The sequence below is a fragment of the Eumetopias jubatus genome, unplaced genomic scaffold (genome assembly GCF_037043125.1).
Source record: "Eumetopias jubatus isolate StellerSeaLion01/CBP00866 unplaced genomic scaffold, mEumJub1_p1.0 scaffold_6, whole genome shotgun sequence".
NCBI classification, from domain to species: domain Eukaryota; kingdom Metazoa; phylum Chordata; class Mammalia; order Carnivora; family Otariidae; genus Eumetopias; species Eumetopias jubatus.
The window spans coordinates 10,718,661-10,737,500 of record NW_028274812.1 but is presented as its reverse complement, the minus strand read 5'-3'; the positions used below and the strand labels follow the sequence as shown (position 1 = coordinate 10,737,500).

The window sequence follows — 18,840 nt, the reverse complement described above, 5'->3', positions numbered from 1 at the left end:
AAAGATCAAAAAAGTTGCAGAATACTTCCTTCTTTGATGCTAATATATACTACATTTTATAGTAGTATGTTTTATGTTTTTTCACTAAGGTCTTCTGTGTTTATGTTAAATCTCTGATTAATTATAAAGATTGTTTTAGAAATTGGTCGCTATTTCTACATTGAATAAATATTTACCAACGAAAAATTGTTAGCCACTATGCATGCCTGGCCACTTAGAAACTCGTTCAAACTCAGGAGGAGGAGTTTAGTTCATTAGTCTTGGATTTTGTTAAGCGCGTTAAAGTATATGTCAGATTTCTGCTGCTAATTTATTTGTGAGTTTGGGAACTCCTTCAGTGAGAAATGAAACTTCTCAGGAGGTCATTTGCTGAATATGATTATCCATGTTTCTTCTTCGTTTTACCAGAAAGGGGCAATGTAGCCCGCTTTTTGAGCCATGTCTCTTTCAATATGGGGCCATACCTTCTGTAATCGCTATGATTAAATAAATGTAACTGTGTCTTGGTTTTTGCACAATTGCAGTATTAATGTAGAGGGCTCCCCATCCCCGCTTCCCTTCTTGTGTTTTCCAGGCAGTCAGATGCCTCCTCAGCCACCTGGGAGCCAGTCAGAATCCAGTTCCCATCCTGCCTTGAGCCAGTCACCAATGCCACAGGAAAGAGGTCAGTCTTCAGTTCATATCTTATATATCTTTGTGTTTTGAGTATATAAGACTTACATGAATTTGGTCACCTTTGCATCTCCTTATACATAATGTTTCTTCATCAGATGAACAAAATAAGACCATACGTATAACAAATAAGGAAGAGAAGGATGCTTTCTTGCAGATTAGGTGAAGTTTGACCAAGCACAGTTCAAGACCCAGAGAATATATAGGTCCACATAGCACCCATGAAGCACAGTTTATACAACATGACTGTAGCCGGACAGTTGATCTAGCTGAGTAAAAGTGACTATAAATGATGCGATTTGGATATCAGTCCTAATGAAGTAAAAGGTTAGAGTGTGTGTATGTTTAACTGTTTTGATCAATTATTTATCCCAGGATACTTAAACAGTAAAGGTTTAAACACAGAGTAAGACCTTGTATTATACAATTGCAGTATCTTAGAACTAGAGCCAACTCCTCAACTTACAACTAAAGAAACTGAGGACCCGACAGCATCCATAGGACTTCCTCATTGTCAGAGGATAGTTAGGGCCAGAGACAGAAAAAAGAAGGGCTTTTCCTGAAGCCCTTGGACACGTGGGTTGTCCCACATCTGCAGACTCTTTGATCTTTAGCTCAGTTGTGCACATTCACCCCGCGTATTATTGCCTTGGTTGCGGCCTTTGGCCCTCATTTGTTTATGTCTGTCTATTTTCTCTCCTTCTGTAGTAAAGCTGCTTTTGTTGGTGGTGATTTTCATCCAGACTAGTGTAGACCAGGGTTTACATGCCTACCACACCTACCACACCATGTGGTGCTGTGTCAACTCACTTCCCCCGCCTGTGAGCCAGTGGGAGCACGTGAAGCGTGTTGCTTGCGCTCTCCCTCATGCCCATCCAGAAGACAGAAGTGGCTAGCTTGGTAGCTGCTATTTAAAGGTTCCCGACCCCTCACATTTATAATTGTGTCTGTATGAGTTGTACAGATGATGATTTGCTTCTAATTGGAATTAAAAGGTTTCAGTTATTTTACATGTTTCATAACTCAGCACCTCGTGCTTTAGAAAGTAATGCCAATCAGAAGATGGATTAGTCCTAGCTACGTATCATTTGTGTTAAAATGAATATTTAGTAGGAATAAAATGAAATTCTTATTTTCTGATACTGCTACATATTTAACTTTTTAATTATAATTTAATGTATAGCTAACACATTAATTCCCTTATTGAGATACTACAGTATGTCTTAATAATGGGATAGTTAATGGTTTTCAAATTACAGGGTGTATAAGAATTACCTGGAGAACTGGTTAAAAGAGATTTCTGGGCCACACACAGCCCCAGATTTCTGACTCAGTAGGCTTGTGGTGGGCCACTTAAAATCTGCATCTTGGACAAGTTCCCAGCTATTGCTGATACTGCTGATCTGAGGACCATACTTTGAGAACCACTGCCTTATAATGATACTATAATATGCTCTGATGATTGTGTGGTATGTGCATTTGTTTCTCTAAACTTTCCACCGTATCCTCCTTTGAACCAGTCTTGTATCTCACATCCTTTTTCTTTATTAACTCCTCGGGTCTCTGGTCATCTGGAAGTTCATGGAGAGCATACTAGCACCACGCAAGGGGGTGTTCTCTCCAAACTCCTTTACTTGGCCTTGGGTTGCACCTATGTTGTGTTGCCAGGTCAGGGAAATGGAGAAAATAAAGGATGAGAGACATTGTCCTGCACTGGAAACCTGCTCAGGCCAGAGCCAGAGCTAAGATGAAGACATTTGTCATTTCCTTTAATCCTCACCATAACCCTGTAACACCATTCCCACCGGGAGAGTCTGCTTCTTCGGCAAGCATCCGAGGGTAAGAGGTTCTTTATTTGGAAATCCTACAGTTCTAACCTTTATTGCTAAGAACTAAAAGAGAGAAACCCCTTCCAGATCCTCCAGCAACGTGGCCCCCAACCTCTTCCAACTAATATGTGTTTAAGAAATTTGAAAATGTAAAAAGCCAAATGTGACCCATGCTGACACAATGAGGGAACATAGTTAAAATCAACTTTTAACTCAAACGGGCACCTGGTGGTGCAGTCAGTTAAGCATCCGACTCTTGGGTTTTGGCTCAGGTGGTGATCTCAGGGTCCTGAGATCAAGCCCCACGTCAGGCTCTGTGCTCAGCGTGGAGTCTTCTTAGGACTCTCTTTCCCTCTCCCTTTGCCCCTCCCCACTGAAAATAAATAACTAAATCTTAAAAAAAAAAAAAAAAAAAAAACTTTTAACTTAAACAAATACATTAGCAAGCAAAATCTAGAGTTTTCTTTTGGTGTCACTATATAAAAACCATTGTGTAGATATGTTATTTTTTTTCCATCTTCATTATATATAGTGTGGTTTTGGTAACTGCTAATGGATACATAATAATCTGGGTAGTTATAACGTCCATTTCCTTCAAATAGCAAATACAGATTTTATAATTTGCTAAATCTGAATTGATTTTTATGAACACTTTCCCCAAACTTTCTCTGAAAGGCTGCTAAAGATGTTATGTGCATCCCTTATGTGCCTTTTGTTGGATGGACAGCCCCCTAAACAGGAAGACTTTGTATTTCCAAATAGCTGGTAAATGATGCTTTGCTACGGGGCGCCTGGGTGGCTCAGTCGGTTAAGCGTCTGCCTTCGGCCCAGGTCATGATCCTGGGGTCCTGGGATCGAGCCCTGTGTCAGGCTCCCTGCTCAGCGGGGAGTCTGCTTCTCCCTCCCCTTCTACCCCTCCCCCTGCTTGTTGTTCTTTCTCTCTCTCAAATAAGTAAAATCTTTAAAAAAAATAAAATGATACTTTGCCATGTGTGAGTTAAATTTCCTCCAAAATTGGATAGCGAGGATTTTTTTTTAATGGCTTTGTTATTTGTTAAGATCTAAGAAGAAATGTTAATTCTTAATGATATTTGATCAGCTATTTTAATGACAAATGACATAGTCGTTATAATGCTTTGTTAGAATGTAACATTTTTCTTGTCTGTTTTATCATCATTGGGTGTGTACCAACAGTATAGACAGTACAAAGTAGATTTGAGAAAACACTTGCTAGAAAATTCCCCAGTGTTGAAAATTCCCCAGTGTTGAAAAGTAATTTAGCTTCATGTATGCCTTTATAATCGATATATCCCCCTGCCCCTATTGAGGGAAGTGAGGAAAGAAACCGAGAGGAAAAAAGTATATTGATGAGTTAGCATCTTCTTCTTCAAAAAAGAATATTCTCTCTTAGAAATGATGGACCTTGATAGACAAGAACATAGCTCCCATACTGCTGAGTACTAAAATAACCAAGTTGAGCAATTCCTTTTACACTTACTTTGTTTTAATAAGTAAGATTAAGATAAGAGAGTAAGATTCCAGTTACACACATCTTTAATGTATCTGCGGGGGGAAGTGCCTGGGTGGCTCAGTTGGTTAAGCGTCTGCCATCGGCTCAGGTCATGGTCCCAATAAGATCTTTAAAAAAATAAAAATCTACAGAGAATAGATTTTCTCTAATAGGAAAGAATCTAGAAACACACTTGCCTAGAGACAATGGCACAAAGCAAGAGATGCAGCCTACTTCTGTTTGGTGGTGTGGTTTTCTGGGTATTCCCTAGTCTTCATGAAAGGCAGCAGGACTGTTAACGCTACCCGGAAGCCTGGCTCTCCCAAGCTCAGGAAGCTGAACTCTTGTCCTGCCATCATTCCTTCCTACTTGGTCCTTGGATTCCTGTTCAGGAAGAACATGTATTCATAAACTCTATACTCTGCTGAGAAGTTTGCAAACCTCAAGCTATCCTGGGATCTGAACCACACTTGTATCTGCAAGGCCACGTCCTCTTCCCAGAGCTGGTTGCTGAGTCAGGTGCAGAGTCGGTATGCTGCCCAGGTCCCCATCAGCCGCGCAGCGCCCTCCGATCTGGTGGGTCTGGGGTCAAGTCTGTCTGAGGTCATCAGTCACAAATCCATTTCCCTACATTGTATGTATGCAAACATAACTGAGTTTCTGCAGTTTTATATTTTCCATTTACAAAAGCGAGGAAATATGGATATGACCAGTGTCCCCAGGTACAAAAAAAGGGAAACATTTTAGGTATTTATTGGCCTCTTTGCTGTCCCATAGTGCTGTCCCTACACCCTCATCTGCTCCCCCGTACAGCACCTGGCTTGGCGCTCTCCATTGCCCCTCATGTGGTGCTAGGACCTCCTACTAACTGAATAAAGAAAATGAGTTCAAATTCTTTGGTCTTAACTGCTTCATTATTGATGTAAGTTTAAAAGAAGAAAGTTCAAAACTTCAATTTAGTCTTCTGTAACACATTCACCGCTGGGTTTTATGTTACATCTTCTCTCTGTAGTCCTCATGTAACAAAATGAAGAATTGCTGTTAAAGCCCTTCACCAAAAAATCAAGCAGTATAAATTCTGCCACCCAAAGCATTGGAGAAAGCATCCAGATAACGCTAAAAAAAAACAAATAAACGTTACGAGACAATCTTAGCTAACAAGTTTAGGTTAGTTTTATCCTTCTTGTATAATCTTCAACTTATATATCTTAAAATTTGAAGAGAGCAATAGGAAATGGCTTCATAATGTGTTGCCCTGTTTTCCAAGAGGGCTTGGGGGGGGGGAATATCTACTCAGTCATCTGAGTAGATAAATAAGTATAATTATTATTAACATTAAAATGATTGCATTTTTAACCCCCGTAAAATGTTAAGCTTAATGAAACTAGCAAATGCCCTTCTAGTTATTGGATTAGCAATTAGGTGAAAACGTTTCAAGAAGGCTTATTTATTTGGACAGATGTAGAGAGGTCAGAATTAATTTTTTGAAAACCTTTTAATTGAATTCCCTTTTAATTTTCACAGTGGTGTCTAGTTAAATATTCATGGTAATGCTGGTGGTTTTCTGAAGGTCTGAACTAGATCTGGATTCTCAGAATCAACGTAGGTGATTTAACCCTTTTCATCTGGGAGGTCAGCAGGGACTTCCTTAGTGTAATCCCATAGCATTTGAATAATTAGAAGGTAGTAATGAGGATTTAATTAGTCCTTGAGATATGCTGAAAGCAGAGCCACTACGAACTTTCCCTTTTGGACGCGGATTGCAAGCAGAGTTGACGCTTCTGGAGGACTGTGATGTGCTAGGAAATGTATTCTGGCGCTGGAGGCGGCTCTTTGGCACCATTCTGTGACCGTCAGAAATGCATGGAAGGTATCCTGGGTGAAATCTTCCAGAATTACTGACTAGCACCCTCCCTCCCACCCGCCTTCATTCTTGTCCCTCTACATGACAACCTTTCTTCTCTCTCTTTACTATTTAAACAGAGTCGTAGTCAAAGCGCATGGGGCTTACTGTACCTGATGGAGAATCGGCTTTCTCTGTTAACAGTGACAGCAGATTAGACAAACTAGATGAGTGGTGGGTTTACTCTGTAGTATACAAAGACAGCAGACAAGGAGAAAATAACAAAATCCAGCCAAACTCCGTTCTTGAACGCGCTGTGTGTCTAAAGAGTCCCAAAATTCCAGTGTTTGGAATCTGATCTTCACAATGATATTTATCAGTAACTCCATGTTTATGAATATAAAGAGTGCCATTATCCAGAAAAGGTGTGTAGCACAGAGGTGGGATTGGACATTTAGATGTTCTTCTTGTGTGCCCTCCCTGAAAAGGTGAATCAGAATTTGTATACGTCACAAGTATGAGGTTTCGAATGTACCTATTTTGTGGTAGATTGAATAGACTACATCTTCATTTTTCTCCTATTTTTTTCTTTTGTTATTAATCCCAAATGTTAACTGATTTGGTATAATTTTATTCTCACTGCTTAGTGGTATATTTTATCTTCTTTCTGAAGTCCAAATAGAATTCCTCATCAAATTTCTAGGCACATTCTATTTGCTTAGGGCAAATCTTTCTTACTTTTAATGCCAAGGGCAAGAAAAGAAAGCTCTTAAGATAAATAGAGTCTTTTACTATAAATTAGACCTAGCTCTTGAGGGCCAGAACTGAATCTTTTTTAGACTCTGTATCCCTAGGTCTACAACGGAGCCTCATGTATAGTAGATGTTCAACCAAGTTGGAGCTGGACAACACAAAATAGTGCAGCCTTCACACCAATTCAGAAGTTTCAAATGGTTTCAGAGCACAGAACAACCAAAGAACAAAATATTTTGTGTTCTTAAATTTCAATTTAAGAATATTGTCTCAATTTTACCATGATAGGTCATTTGCTGTGGTATAGGCTGTTTCCCTCTCTTAAGACATGGTGGGCATTTTGATCTTGCACCAGATGAAAGCTACCACTTCTGCTCCCCATCCTTCCTGGACGTATTTCTGTAACTGTACAGACATGACATCAGGCTGACCTGGAGTCCTCCCGCCTGCAGCCTGGCATTAAATGAGTTGTCCAGAGGCCACTCCCCCCTCCCACCTTACCCTAACCAGGCTCTTTATATCTTAGGAATATTTAAATGGAAATAAGTAAAAATTTTGAGAAGTTTTTAATGCTATTAGCTGGTTTCATGGCAATATTTAGATCACAATTAGTTTTGAAATTTTTTAAATGATTTTGAATGTCTTAATTAAGACCTAACTTCTTAATTTCGAGAACAGATTAAGTCAGCTCAAAAATGGAGACCACCAAGATGATTGTTAAGGAGTTGGAAGTAGGATTGGAGATTTTTTTTTTTCTGTTTCTGCAAACCACAGAAACTATTTTGTTCCTCTTTCTTTTGGATTCTCAGTTTTAATATGACAGTAAATCTGCACATTCTGAAATGTTTTCATGGGGTATGTTGGTTATCAGAAAGTGTTCTCTTACTTGACCTTTCTAATTACCCTTGTATATAGAGGTGTTCTTACCATTTGTGAGCACACCAAACATGAAATGGTGCTGCCTTTCAGCCCAAGACTATTATCAAAAAGAGAAAATGTGCCACTTTCCAAATGTCTTGCTGTGTAAGTCTAGTAGATCAACGTATTAAAGCATTAGCCGTCGTCTGCCCCCACCCCCAGATGCAATTAATTCAGCCTCCGCTCTTAATTGAGGACTCCTTTTTTTATAATCCATGACAGATGAAAATAAAGTCAAATGGGAGGTCATATACAAGAGAGAGTACCTAGGAAGCTGGTTGTCATTTCCTCAGCCCCAGAGCTCTGCCTCTGGGCTGGACTGTGGACCCAGCCAATAGCCTAGTGAAGGGAGTAACAGCACAGGGCTTGTATTGGGGTTATCTTTCCATTCCTCTTCAGTCCGCGATCCAGAGATCTGCTCACCAAAAGGCTGGGAAAACAAATATCACGTACAACAGAAGTCCATCACGCTGAGGAATCGTCAGTCGAAAGTTTAGAATATTTTCAAAGGTGCATGGTTTTGTCACTCTTGCTATATGCAATAATTTTTTCGAATTGCCAATTAAAGCTTGCTTTTAATAGTTAACGCTCATTTGTAATTGGCTCATTATTCTTCACTGAAAGTATTTGAGAACGTCTGGATCTTAGGTAAATTCCACATTGTGTATTACATGCACTTATTTATAATAACGTGTTTTCTCCTGTGCCTTACGGGTCTGTACCTCAGGGAAAGACCATTGTCTGCCTAATTTGCCAAGCCAGAAAGCTAGAAGGCATCCTTGACGCCTTTTTTCTCTTCCATCTGCCCCCCACTGGTCATCATGTTCTGTGAACCCTACCCCCGCAGTGTATTCCGCGCGTCCCTTCTTCTTGGTGTCCGCTGTCACTGCCCTGCTCCAGGCACCCCCGCTCCTTGGGTACCTTCAGCAACCTCCCAGCTCTTCTTCCTGTCTCAGCTGTGTTCCCTTTCAGTCACCTTTCCATGCTGAGTCTGGAATGGTCTTTTCCAGGTGGCTGGTTGGATTATGTGATTCCCTGCAGCCCAGGAGCCCCCCTTTGCCTTGGAGGAAGGCTGCACTGAGGTGCTTGGTTATGAGGCTGTTTCTTACCCCATGCCAGCCTCCCTTTCTGGCCTTACCTCTCATCACCCTGCTGCCTCTCATCTCCAGCCATCCGAACCTCTTTTAGGATCTTTATATAAACTCTTCTCTCCATCAGTTTTGCCACCCACACCTTGACCCCACCCCACCCTGACATGCCCCTCCCTTGCCCATTTTACTGAGCCTCCGGGCCCTCCATAGCCTGGCACCTGGTAGGTCTTTGAGTCCATATTTGCTACACGAACAAATGAAGGAAGCATTACCTGTCGCATTGGTGCTCCCATAGCCAGGCACCGTGAGCCTCACCCAGTGAGCCTGGCTGTGCTCAGGACCCATTGTCGGGATTATCAGTGGAATTCTCCGTGACCAGAGCTCTGGGACCGATGGTAAGGACCACTGGCCTTGTTCAGTCTACCTGCGGTGCTTGTGTAGTACATGCTTTTTCTCATTTTAATCTTCAGGGAGTTTGAAAGCAAAAAAGCTGGGTTTAGGTGGAGGCTTTACCATTTAACTAGTTTTGTGACCTTGGACAATTAACTAAATCTCTGCTTCCTCAGATATAAAGTGAGGATCAGTGTCCTTTGGATTTGTTGCCTGGATCAAAAACAACCTTGTATCCGAAGGTTATAAATTGGGAAGCCCTGGGTGCCTGGGTGGCTCAGTCAGTTGAGTGTCTGACTCTTGATTTCGGCTCAGATCATAATCTCAGAGTCATGAGGTTGGGCTCCACGCTGGGTATGGAGCCTGCTTAAGATTCTCTCTCTCCCTCTCCAAAAATAAAATAAAATAAAAAATAAAATAAATTGTGAAGCCCTGTGCAAATATTAATAATAAACATAAGCATCAGGCACAAATGATTCAGGGGAGACCTGGGTTGTGAAAGCCTTGAAAAGCAGTTTCTTTGCTGCTTCCAGCACATAGTAACACACATAAAATTGTCTTTGCTCTCTGCACCGAAGCGGACTTTTGCAACTAACACTCGAAAGATTTGTGTAAGGAAAGGCTGGGTATTTTGCCCCCATCTACCATCTGGGCAATCAGTCTGATCCTTCCCTGGACTCTCATTTGCCCAATGATAGATGATGTCAGTAGCCAAGAGGGTTCTGTGGGGGTGGATGGGGAGAGCTTAGATGCTCGCGTCTGTACCCCTGCATTATAGGGCACTGCAGTGGCAGGAAAGGAAGAGGGAGTGATGCTGCCAGTTAACCTGATAGCACAGCTGGGAGAGCACTGGGGGCCTGGGTTACAGCCTTGAACGGGTCATTAGTTTTTGCCTTCCTCTAAGCAGTTCATGTTGTGAAGAGAAGCAGGCAGGCAAATAAACACTGGAGATATTAAAATGTAACAAGAATATTCTTTAAAATCTATTTTTCTCCCCAAATGGGAATCTGACACCTATTTGGAATGAGAAATCGCTCTGTCTGTCTTTATAGTCGGGAGATTGTCTGCTTAGGTGGTACAGCGTGTGACCATTATTTCACACATGTGGGGAAACATCTTTTATTGAACTGGCTTGAAGAAACAAGGCAGTTCTGTGAATTTTTAACAGATGCCAACGTGAAAACAAATTGTCCATGTGCCAAAGGAAAAACGTGCTTTGCTTTCCAGTGGCACAAAGAACCTTGGGTGCTTTGCTGGTGTCCTGACAGTGCTGGAGCTTTCCAGAGGCACCTCTGATGAAGAAATGACGTTTTTGTGTAATTGGTCCTGGGCTCTCTTGCTCCCCTGCATTAGCCTGGGCACTCTTGCTCTCCTTTGCTGTTTTCTCTTTCATACACAGGATGAACTGTTGTTTGGGCTTTGTGTTTGCCTCAGTGTTTTCCAACAGGATTTAAAAGTCCAGGGGCGCCTGGGTGGCTCAGATGGTTAAGCATCTGCCTTCGGCTCGGGTCATGATCTCAGGGTCCTGGGATCGAGTCCCGCATCGGGCTCCCTGCTCCTTGGGAGCCTCCTTCTCCCTCTGCCCCTCCCCATCTTTCATGAATAAATAAATTTAAAAAAAAATCTTTAAGAAAAAAAAAAAGTCCCTTACAGTTGTAGAGTTTGTTGGGCTGCCTGAAGAGGAACAGGATGTGTGGTTGGAGGCTTAGATCCACATTAAGATGCTTTCCAATTTAATAACCTGAAATTTCCCATTTTTGCTTGACTATGTCTTTGACCTTGTTTCTAAATCAGGTTTGTACACCCTTCGACTTAGGGATGCATTTCCATTAGATGACCCTTTACCCTGTCAGTGACTGTTCTGGAGTTGGGACAACCTGCCATTGCCTGTTTGGATTCGCGGAGCTTTCCACTCTATTTTCTTCTATCTCGTCTCCCCCAAATATGCCTTCTGGCCACTTTACTTTTTTTTTTTTAAGATTTTATTTATTTATTTGAGAGAGAGAATGAGAGATAGAGAGCACGAGAGGGAAGAGGGTCAGAGGGAGAAGCAGACTCCCTGTCGAGCAGGGAACCCGACGTGGGACTCGATCCCGGGACTCCAGGATCATGACCTGAGCCGAAGGCAGTCGCTTAACCAACTGAGCCACCCAGGCGCCCTCGCCACTTTACTTTTGATCTTAAATATAATTTCATTCTATTTTTGAGAATTTTTGAAGTTCTTCTAAAGGTATCTCTGTCTTGTTCAATGAAGAGTTGTTCCTCATTCCTGCAGCATAAAAAAATAGTCTATGTTCATCTCTTATGTGGAAAATGTGATTTGTTTATAATGGTTGTGCAAATCAGTTTAATTTTTTTTAATATGCTAAGGTTTAGATAGTAACACTGGATCTTTCCTATAAAACAATTTCTTTTTTCCAAATAAGAGAATTATATAACTTTTTTTAAAACCAGGAAAAATATCCACTTAATAAACCACAAATACTACAGTGCTGAAGAAAATATTTGAAAGGTCCTAAAAACTCACTTAATCTAATAGTAATAAAAAGAAAGATTTTAGAAATGCTAATTCTCAATTAGACCAATTTTCTAAGATGACAACGAGGGGAATTTTTTTTTTTTTTAATTGAGAAAGGAAAAAAATGTCTCTTTGGCTTAGTCTCTAATATGGGTCTCTCTTATGGAGATCAGTAACATTTTTCCTAAACTTAACATTACTTACAGTGCCGTGTAATAAGAATAGATTGTTTGTCTTGGAATTTTCCACTGATACTAATATAAGTATCTGTAGAAGAATGACACTAAAGAAAACAATCCTTAACGTGCAGACTGAGTGAATCCAGGTAAGATTCTGGCAACCCTCCCTCCATTCCCATCTTTAGCTATTGATCGGATACATAGAATATAGCAATCAAAAAATTATCAAGTTGTAATTAAATATCTAAATTAACACAGTGTGCCTTTGGAATAAACGTTAGGGCAAGTTATTAGCATCTTACTAGGTGGTGGAAACAAGCCTGGCTAAGATTAGGCTTTTTTCACGCGAGCTCCAGAGCTCCACGACAGGGCCCCCGCCAAAGGGCAAGCACTTCTCCCTTCTGGCCCAAGATCTCAGGTGGTCTTTCTTATAAGTAGAAGGAGAATTGTCTTCTTTAACTACCCCTCACCCGCGCGTGCGTGTGCACACACACACAAACCTAATGGGTTGATTCATCCATTGCATAAATTATTATCAAGCTAGTCATTAGTCATAGGTCCTTATAATCCAGTGGTCAACAAAAGTCAAGATCGTTGCTCTTTACCTTAAGAGTCAATTCAGGCACTTGACAGGAATCTTGATATTTCTCTCTCTCTCTCTCTCTCTCTCTCTCTCTCTCTCTCTCTCTCTCTCTCTCTCATTTCAGTGGGCAAACTGGGGAATCTGCCAGATCAGGAAGGATGTACGCTGAGTCTTAGGCCACTCAGAGCTAATCAGTATTGTAGCTGTTGGTTGCGTGGCCTGAAACTGACAAGCTTAGCTTTTCTGAGCCAAATAACATGGCCGGCCAATTATTTCTGGAACTAGTTCTCTGGGAAAGGGCAATGCTTTCTGGATAGTCAACTGGGTGAGGCAAGCTTACCTGTCAGCTATAACTGGCTCTGTTGGAGGAGGTGTAGAGCAGGCAGGCCCAGCACGATGACACAGCGTGCGCTACCTGGGGAAGGGCATCAGGCTGTTTGCCAGGAGCCTCACAGGGTATGGCATTTGTCACCTCAGTGAATTCACCACGGTCCAGGGACTTGCAGCACTTTTTGGCTTCACTGTGACGGATGGTTTGTAGGGGAGCCTGGCAAAGGGAAGCTAGTTCGGAAACTTGGGAGTCATTCCAACAGGAAATAAATGGTGGGTTGTCTTAAAAATAATATGAATAATAACAGCTATCACTTATGGAGCCTTTGCCCTGTGTGCAGGCCCTGAGCTGCATGGTGCTCATAACATTTTCTCATTTAATCTTAGGAATGTAGGCTCGCTTGTCATCCGCATGTTGCAGAAAAGGAAACAGGCTTAACTATTAACTAACTGGCCTGAAGTCCCCTAACTATGAGTGGCGAAGCCACAAGTTGGCTTTGCAGTGACAGTGGAGATAGACCAAGTGGATGCATTTGGCAGATATTTAGGGGAGAGAAACAACCATGCTTTCTGCTTGTTGAGATTTGAGCTGTCAATTGTGCCTTCCTTGAAAAGCTGTCTTCCTTTCCCTGGAAACAGTTCTTCAACTATACTGTGAATTGAGGAGCCAGGCCACCATGTTTATGAAGGTCTTTTTGTAAAGTAAAAGTAAATGGGCTCGGAATGAACGTGTTTTCTTATTCATTAAAAACATGTATTTGGTGCCAGTTCTGTGCCCAGCCCCTCGTGTGGTCCCGAAGAGGCAGATGCAGAGAGAATGGGTTTGTGGGCTGCAGCATGCAGCTGTTTGGGGCAGAAACAGGCACGTGAGCCCATAATTTGGCAGTGAGGTGGCTGCTGTGCCTCAGCTCACATGCGTGATGCTTTCTGAGCACACGAAGTGCCTGCTTTTCTGGAAGGCCGAGGAGTGCCGTGGAAGAGAGCAGGAGCGGGGCCGGGAAGGGCTGGAGTCCGTGCGTTGCACGGAGGCGAATGGCCTGGTGGACATATTGTGGGACACACTATGAAAACCGCATACTCACCAGAGGACACAGTCTAGCATTTTGTTTTCAAACCGTGCCTCCCATTAGTGAGTTTTTAATTGAAAAAAAAAAAAATTAAAATAGCCGAGTGCATTTCACATAATAAGGGTGGAAATTGTTTTGTGAAGCAGCGTGTGTGTGAACCTGCCTGTGATATATAAACATAGGTTCACCTACACACATTGGATTGTGATATAAAATCTATTTCTTCACTATGGATTGTGGTTAACAATGTTTTAATACTTCATGAGTCTCAGTGTCTTTGTAGTTGTTTTGAAGTTTAAAAGAGCTAATAAAGAACTAAGCTATTAGGATGTAATATAGGCTCATTAAATGTCAACTGTTAGTGACAGTGAGTGGCAACATTGTCTGGCACGTGAGACGTAGTCAGTAAACATTTATTAAGTGAAGGGACATGCCAAGGCTTGCTGGTCTAAAGCAACCTGGTGCCCACGGGGAGAAGAAAGTGACTGATCAAAACCGAGTGGGGACGCTGTGATGGAGCTGGAGAAACAGGTCAGGCCAAATTTGGAAAGACTTGTGTGCTGGCCTAGTAAGTTTGGACTTCGTTCTGTTAAGCAATCAAGAGTCAGGGACTGGTTTTTGAACAAACACGACCGACACATCCCTGGAGAGATGAGGAAGGACGGGATGCAGAGCATAAGGGAAGGCGCGGGCCTTGCACATGACTGAAAGATCTCCTTCTGCTGAGAGCAAAGCGCAGGAGGGCCGGGCGTGGACATGGATGTTGGTGGGCGAGGGGGCAGGACGTCGTGAGGGCTGGCGCTGCTCGCGCCCGGGCTCCATGGCTTCATCAGCTCCCCTGGTCGTCGTTCCCTGGGTGACAGGTTTTACTTTAAGTCCTTCCAAGACAAGGATCGTCGTTCCCTGGGTGACAGGTTTTACTTTAAGTCCTTCCAAGACGAGGATCATATCGTGTCCTTTTTCTCGGTGCTCTCTCATCCTCCCCACCTTCCGCGAGTGTCAGAGTAGAATTGGAGCTTGCTGGGAGAAGGTGTGTGTCGGGCTGTTGTGTTGAGTCCCCACTGTGATCGCTGAGATCCGCGCTCACGCGGGGAAGGAAGGGCTCGTGGCATCACTGCAAAGGTGACAGTCATGCTTTTGTCTGGCGTCTTCACGGTGGCTTTCGGTTTAGAAAAGCACTTCTGCATACGCTTTCCTTATTTCACTCTCAGAATGATCCTGGAAGGGAGGCAGGAAGGTGGTGTGGTTACACACAAGTGAGCCCGTGGGCCCGCACGGTGGGTCGTAGAGGCAGCTCCTGACTCACATCTCATGATTCCAAACAGATGCGGCGTGTTTCCTTTGCCCTGAGGGTGTAGGTTTCCCTCTCTGCCCCCCCCCAAAGGGCAGCTCTGATGTTTCCTATCAGAAGAGCACCTCTTCATTTGGAACGTGGTAGTACAAGTGTGTGTGTCTGTATACACAGGTAGTGAAGGACTCAGAAATAGCAAATTCATTTATATAGACCTTCTGTGGATTTATGGTACGGATGAAATATATAAGGGATATTTTCATAGGCAGTTTCTATGATTTTTCAATAAGTACTTTGTATAATGTAAATAATTATCTCATTTATAAGCCAGAGTTTGTATTTCCTCACGTTAGATACTTACATGGGGCATACAATTCCATTATACACCTAGTAATAAAATATACTTTCGTAATATATATAAGAAATGAATTTTGTACTTTCTAAATTTCCCTTACTAGAAAGTTTGGTTTTCTAAATTCAGATGGCTTGTAACCAGCAAAACTTCACACCTTTTTTAAAAAGCAGCTTTATTCTCTCAGCTGTCAGTTTTTCTATTCATAAACTATGTCACAGGCTGTCATTTTATTTCTAAAAGAAGCAAAATACAATCAAATAAATATGTCGCCATAAATAGGTAGAAAATTCTTGGTTGAAATTTGGTTTTTGGAAACATTTTTCCATTTATTTCATTCAAAACAAAGGTTAAAGTCAAAACAAAGCAAGAAGTATCCCAAATAAATAGACATGGAAGTGACAAACTTGATTAGATTTTTTCCTAGGGAAAAACGTGCTGAAGGCAGAATTGAGAACTAGAGCTAGAAGTGTCCCTGTAAGAACTGTGTTTCCTCCTTCTCCTCCCCATTTAACAGTTGGCAGGACTGCAACCAGAAAGGTTCTGTGCACAGCAGACACGGAAGGCCAGGGCCAACAGCCCGGCTCGGTGCTCTTGCGGCCTCACGAGCTGCCTCTCTTGCTTTTCTTTTGTGAACGTGTGGTAGTACCAGCTACTAACTACTGAAAGCCTGCTGTTCCGGGCACCCACGATATTCTCTCATTTAATCCCCACAGCATCTCTGAAGTAGATGCAATTGCCTCTGTTCTACAGATGAGGATGCAAATAATAGACATGCAGAGTTTCTATCTTGAGAATGAAAAGCAGAAATGCTTCCTTTTTAGCCAACTTTTGTCTTCAGATTTTTCATCAATTTGTTTAGACTATGGTCATAGTCAGGAACCTCTTGAGAATACAGTTCTGCCCATAATGGAAGCCTTTTTTGGTAGGATTACAGCCAGCATGTAACTGGGATTGTATGTTACAGATCACTTTACTTGCGTCCTCACTGGTCTCCTGCAGTCCTTTCTTCATGCTGCAGGTTATAACAGAATTAGCTTTCAGAAATGTCAGTCAGGTCATACTGCTTTCCTGCTAAGACAGCCCGTGGTCCTTGCTACTGTTGATCTCAGTGAAGGACCACATTCCCCCCGGATTGCAGATACAAGAGCTTTGGTGAGGGTGAGCCGTGTCACTGTTGGTAATAGAAACTGTGTCTTGCAAGATGAAACACCTCGTAGTCAGGACGTAGAGTGACTAACAGAAAGGTGGGCAAATGATATAAATGGTTCTAGAAAAGGAACAAAAAACAGCTACTAAGTAAAATGTTCCCCTTTACTCATGATAAAAGAAATACAAAATCAAACACAAGTTATAAAACACCTCCAAAAAGAGACATTACAAACCATTGCCCCTGTCACGGGGAACTCAGTGGTAAGAGAGGGGGATACAGTAGTCCCTCCCTCCCCACCCCCACCTCCCTCTGTGCTTTCACTTTCTCAGTCTCCGCAGTCAGCCACACTCCAGAAGCAGATGATCCTCCTTCTGACATATGATTAGACGGTCAGTAGTAGCTAATGCTACGTCACAACCCCTGCGTCATACCCCTCACACCCTCGTCTCATCCTGTGGGCATTTTATCATTTCACATCATCCCAGAAAGAAGGGTGGGTATGGTACAGGATGTCGAAAGAGAGAGAGAGAGACCACATTCATATAGATTTTATTACGGTATTTTGTTGTAATTGTTCTATTCTATATTAGTTATTGCTGTTCATCTCTTGCTGTGCCCAGTTTATGAATTAAATTTTATCATAGGCATGTTTGCATAGGAAAAAGCCTAGTATATGTAGGGTTCTGTACTATCCGCAGCTCCAGGCATCCACTGGGGGTCTTGGAACATATTCCCCACCCCACCCCACCCCCGCAGGTAAAGGGAGACGACTGTATTTATATGTTCCTAAACTTTTGTATCACATTTTGAATTTGTAGAAGGTTACACAAGTACTAGAGTAACATGGATTCTACATATTTTAATTAAAAAACAAATGTATAAAAGCTAGTTTGTTCACTCTAGCTAGAAGGTGCATCTGAATAGGTGGGGTATTCAGGAGTTGAAAGATATTCGTGGCGCTTGATAAAGCAGGAAAGTAGCATCCAGTCCCTTTTCTATATCCCATTTTAGAGCACCGAACACTTTTGCATGCTATTCCGGTTGATCTTACCACTCATCTTCATTTTAAGATGTGGAAACCGAGGCTCAGATAAATTACGATTTGCCTAAGGTCTCACAGCTAGTTCGATCAGTACCCACTGTAAGATGTTTCTTTACGTACCTGTCTCCCCAAGAAGATGCTGAGCTAGCGACGCAAACGAGACTGTACTGTAGGCCTCGTGTTCCCAGTTGACTGCCATTAGGTGATTTTAGCTTAGAAGGGAGTCAGGCAAGTGACATCACCTTCTCCTTTCATTGTCTTGGGGAATACGTGGAAAGAGATGAGTCTTGTCAAAAACATAAAAACGAGATTTCAGAAAGCTCTTGTAAGTGGTGCCATTGCAAAAGCAATACACAGAAAAAATAGCTTGTAAAGCTATTAAATTGTATATAAATATACAATTTAATATACAATATAAAATTGTAAATTTTAATTTCTGTGGAAGGAGAGTGGATTCCATACCCCATAGAACCTTGTCTCTGGGTTGTGGCATTTGACGCTGTGACATATTCATTTGAATTTGCTTTTATATTCTACCTCTTTTGGAATCTTTCACAAACTTGATTTCCTGCCAGTGATGAGTCAGATAATTCAAATGGAACATGGCATATATATTTTTAAGGACTGAGCAAATAGCTAGAAATAAAGAAATAACTTGCCCAGGTAAGAATTGTTAGAACTCATCTGAACAAACCTTAAGCCTGTTAAGTGTCCCAGAGGCAGCAGGAACCCGAGGATGTACTGTATCATCAAAGGTTCTAAATCCTTCAGCATGAAGACTTTCATGGTTGAAGTGAAATTTAATGCCCAAGAAAAGGACCTGTGTTATTTTCTTTAATCAAGAAGATAGCAGTCACTCTCTAAAAGAAAGAAAGACAAACCCACACAATCTATATGGAATTTAAACTCATTTTTTATTAAACAGGACTCTATATGAAACTCTTGAGAATTTTATAGTAAAGCTTAGATAAATATTTCATGAAACATCTTAAGATGCAATCATTTATAGTAATTTTAGGGCTCTGATTTCTGTTTGTTTTCAGATTTGAAAAAGCAAACATTTTCTATGATGATTTATATCTGGGAGCTGCCAATTGAGCCCAATTTCATAAGACTTATCTTTATAAATAAATGGAATAGGATAATAAGGAACAGCTCTACTTACTTGTATTTTATAGCTAACTCTTTCGACAGAAGCAATGTTGAAAGATCTTTTTTTTTTTCCTAACTGAAATATAAACCATGGCCTTTATAAAAGTCTGACCTCGTTTATCCACCTAAGCTGAAGCTGACTTTGGGGTTCCATCGTGTAATGGTTA

The 18,840-nt window shown here is 41.7% G+C and overlaps 1 protein-coding gene across 9 annotated transcripts in view; it reads left to right on the top strand.

Annotated features, from left to right (window-relative positions):
• ARID1B (AT-rich interaction domain 1B) overlaps positions 1-18,840 on the top strand; it is a 434,847-nt gene that overhangs the window by 337,454 nt on the left and 78,553 nt on the right. For all 9 annotated transcript variants that reach the window (XM_028103326.2, XM_028103324.2, XM_088023824.1 and 6 more), the window contains one exon: positions 575-664. In XM_028103326.2, the coding sequence (XP_027959127.2) occupies positions 575-664 (90 nt within the window). The remainder of the gene's footprint in view (positions 1-574; positions 665-18,840) is intronic.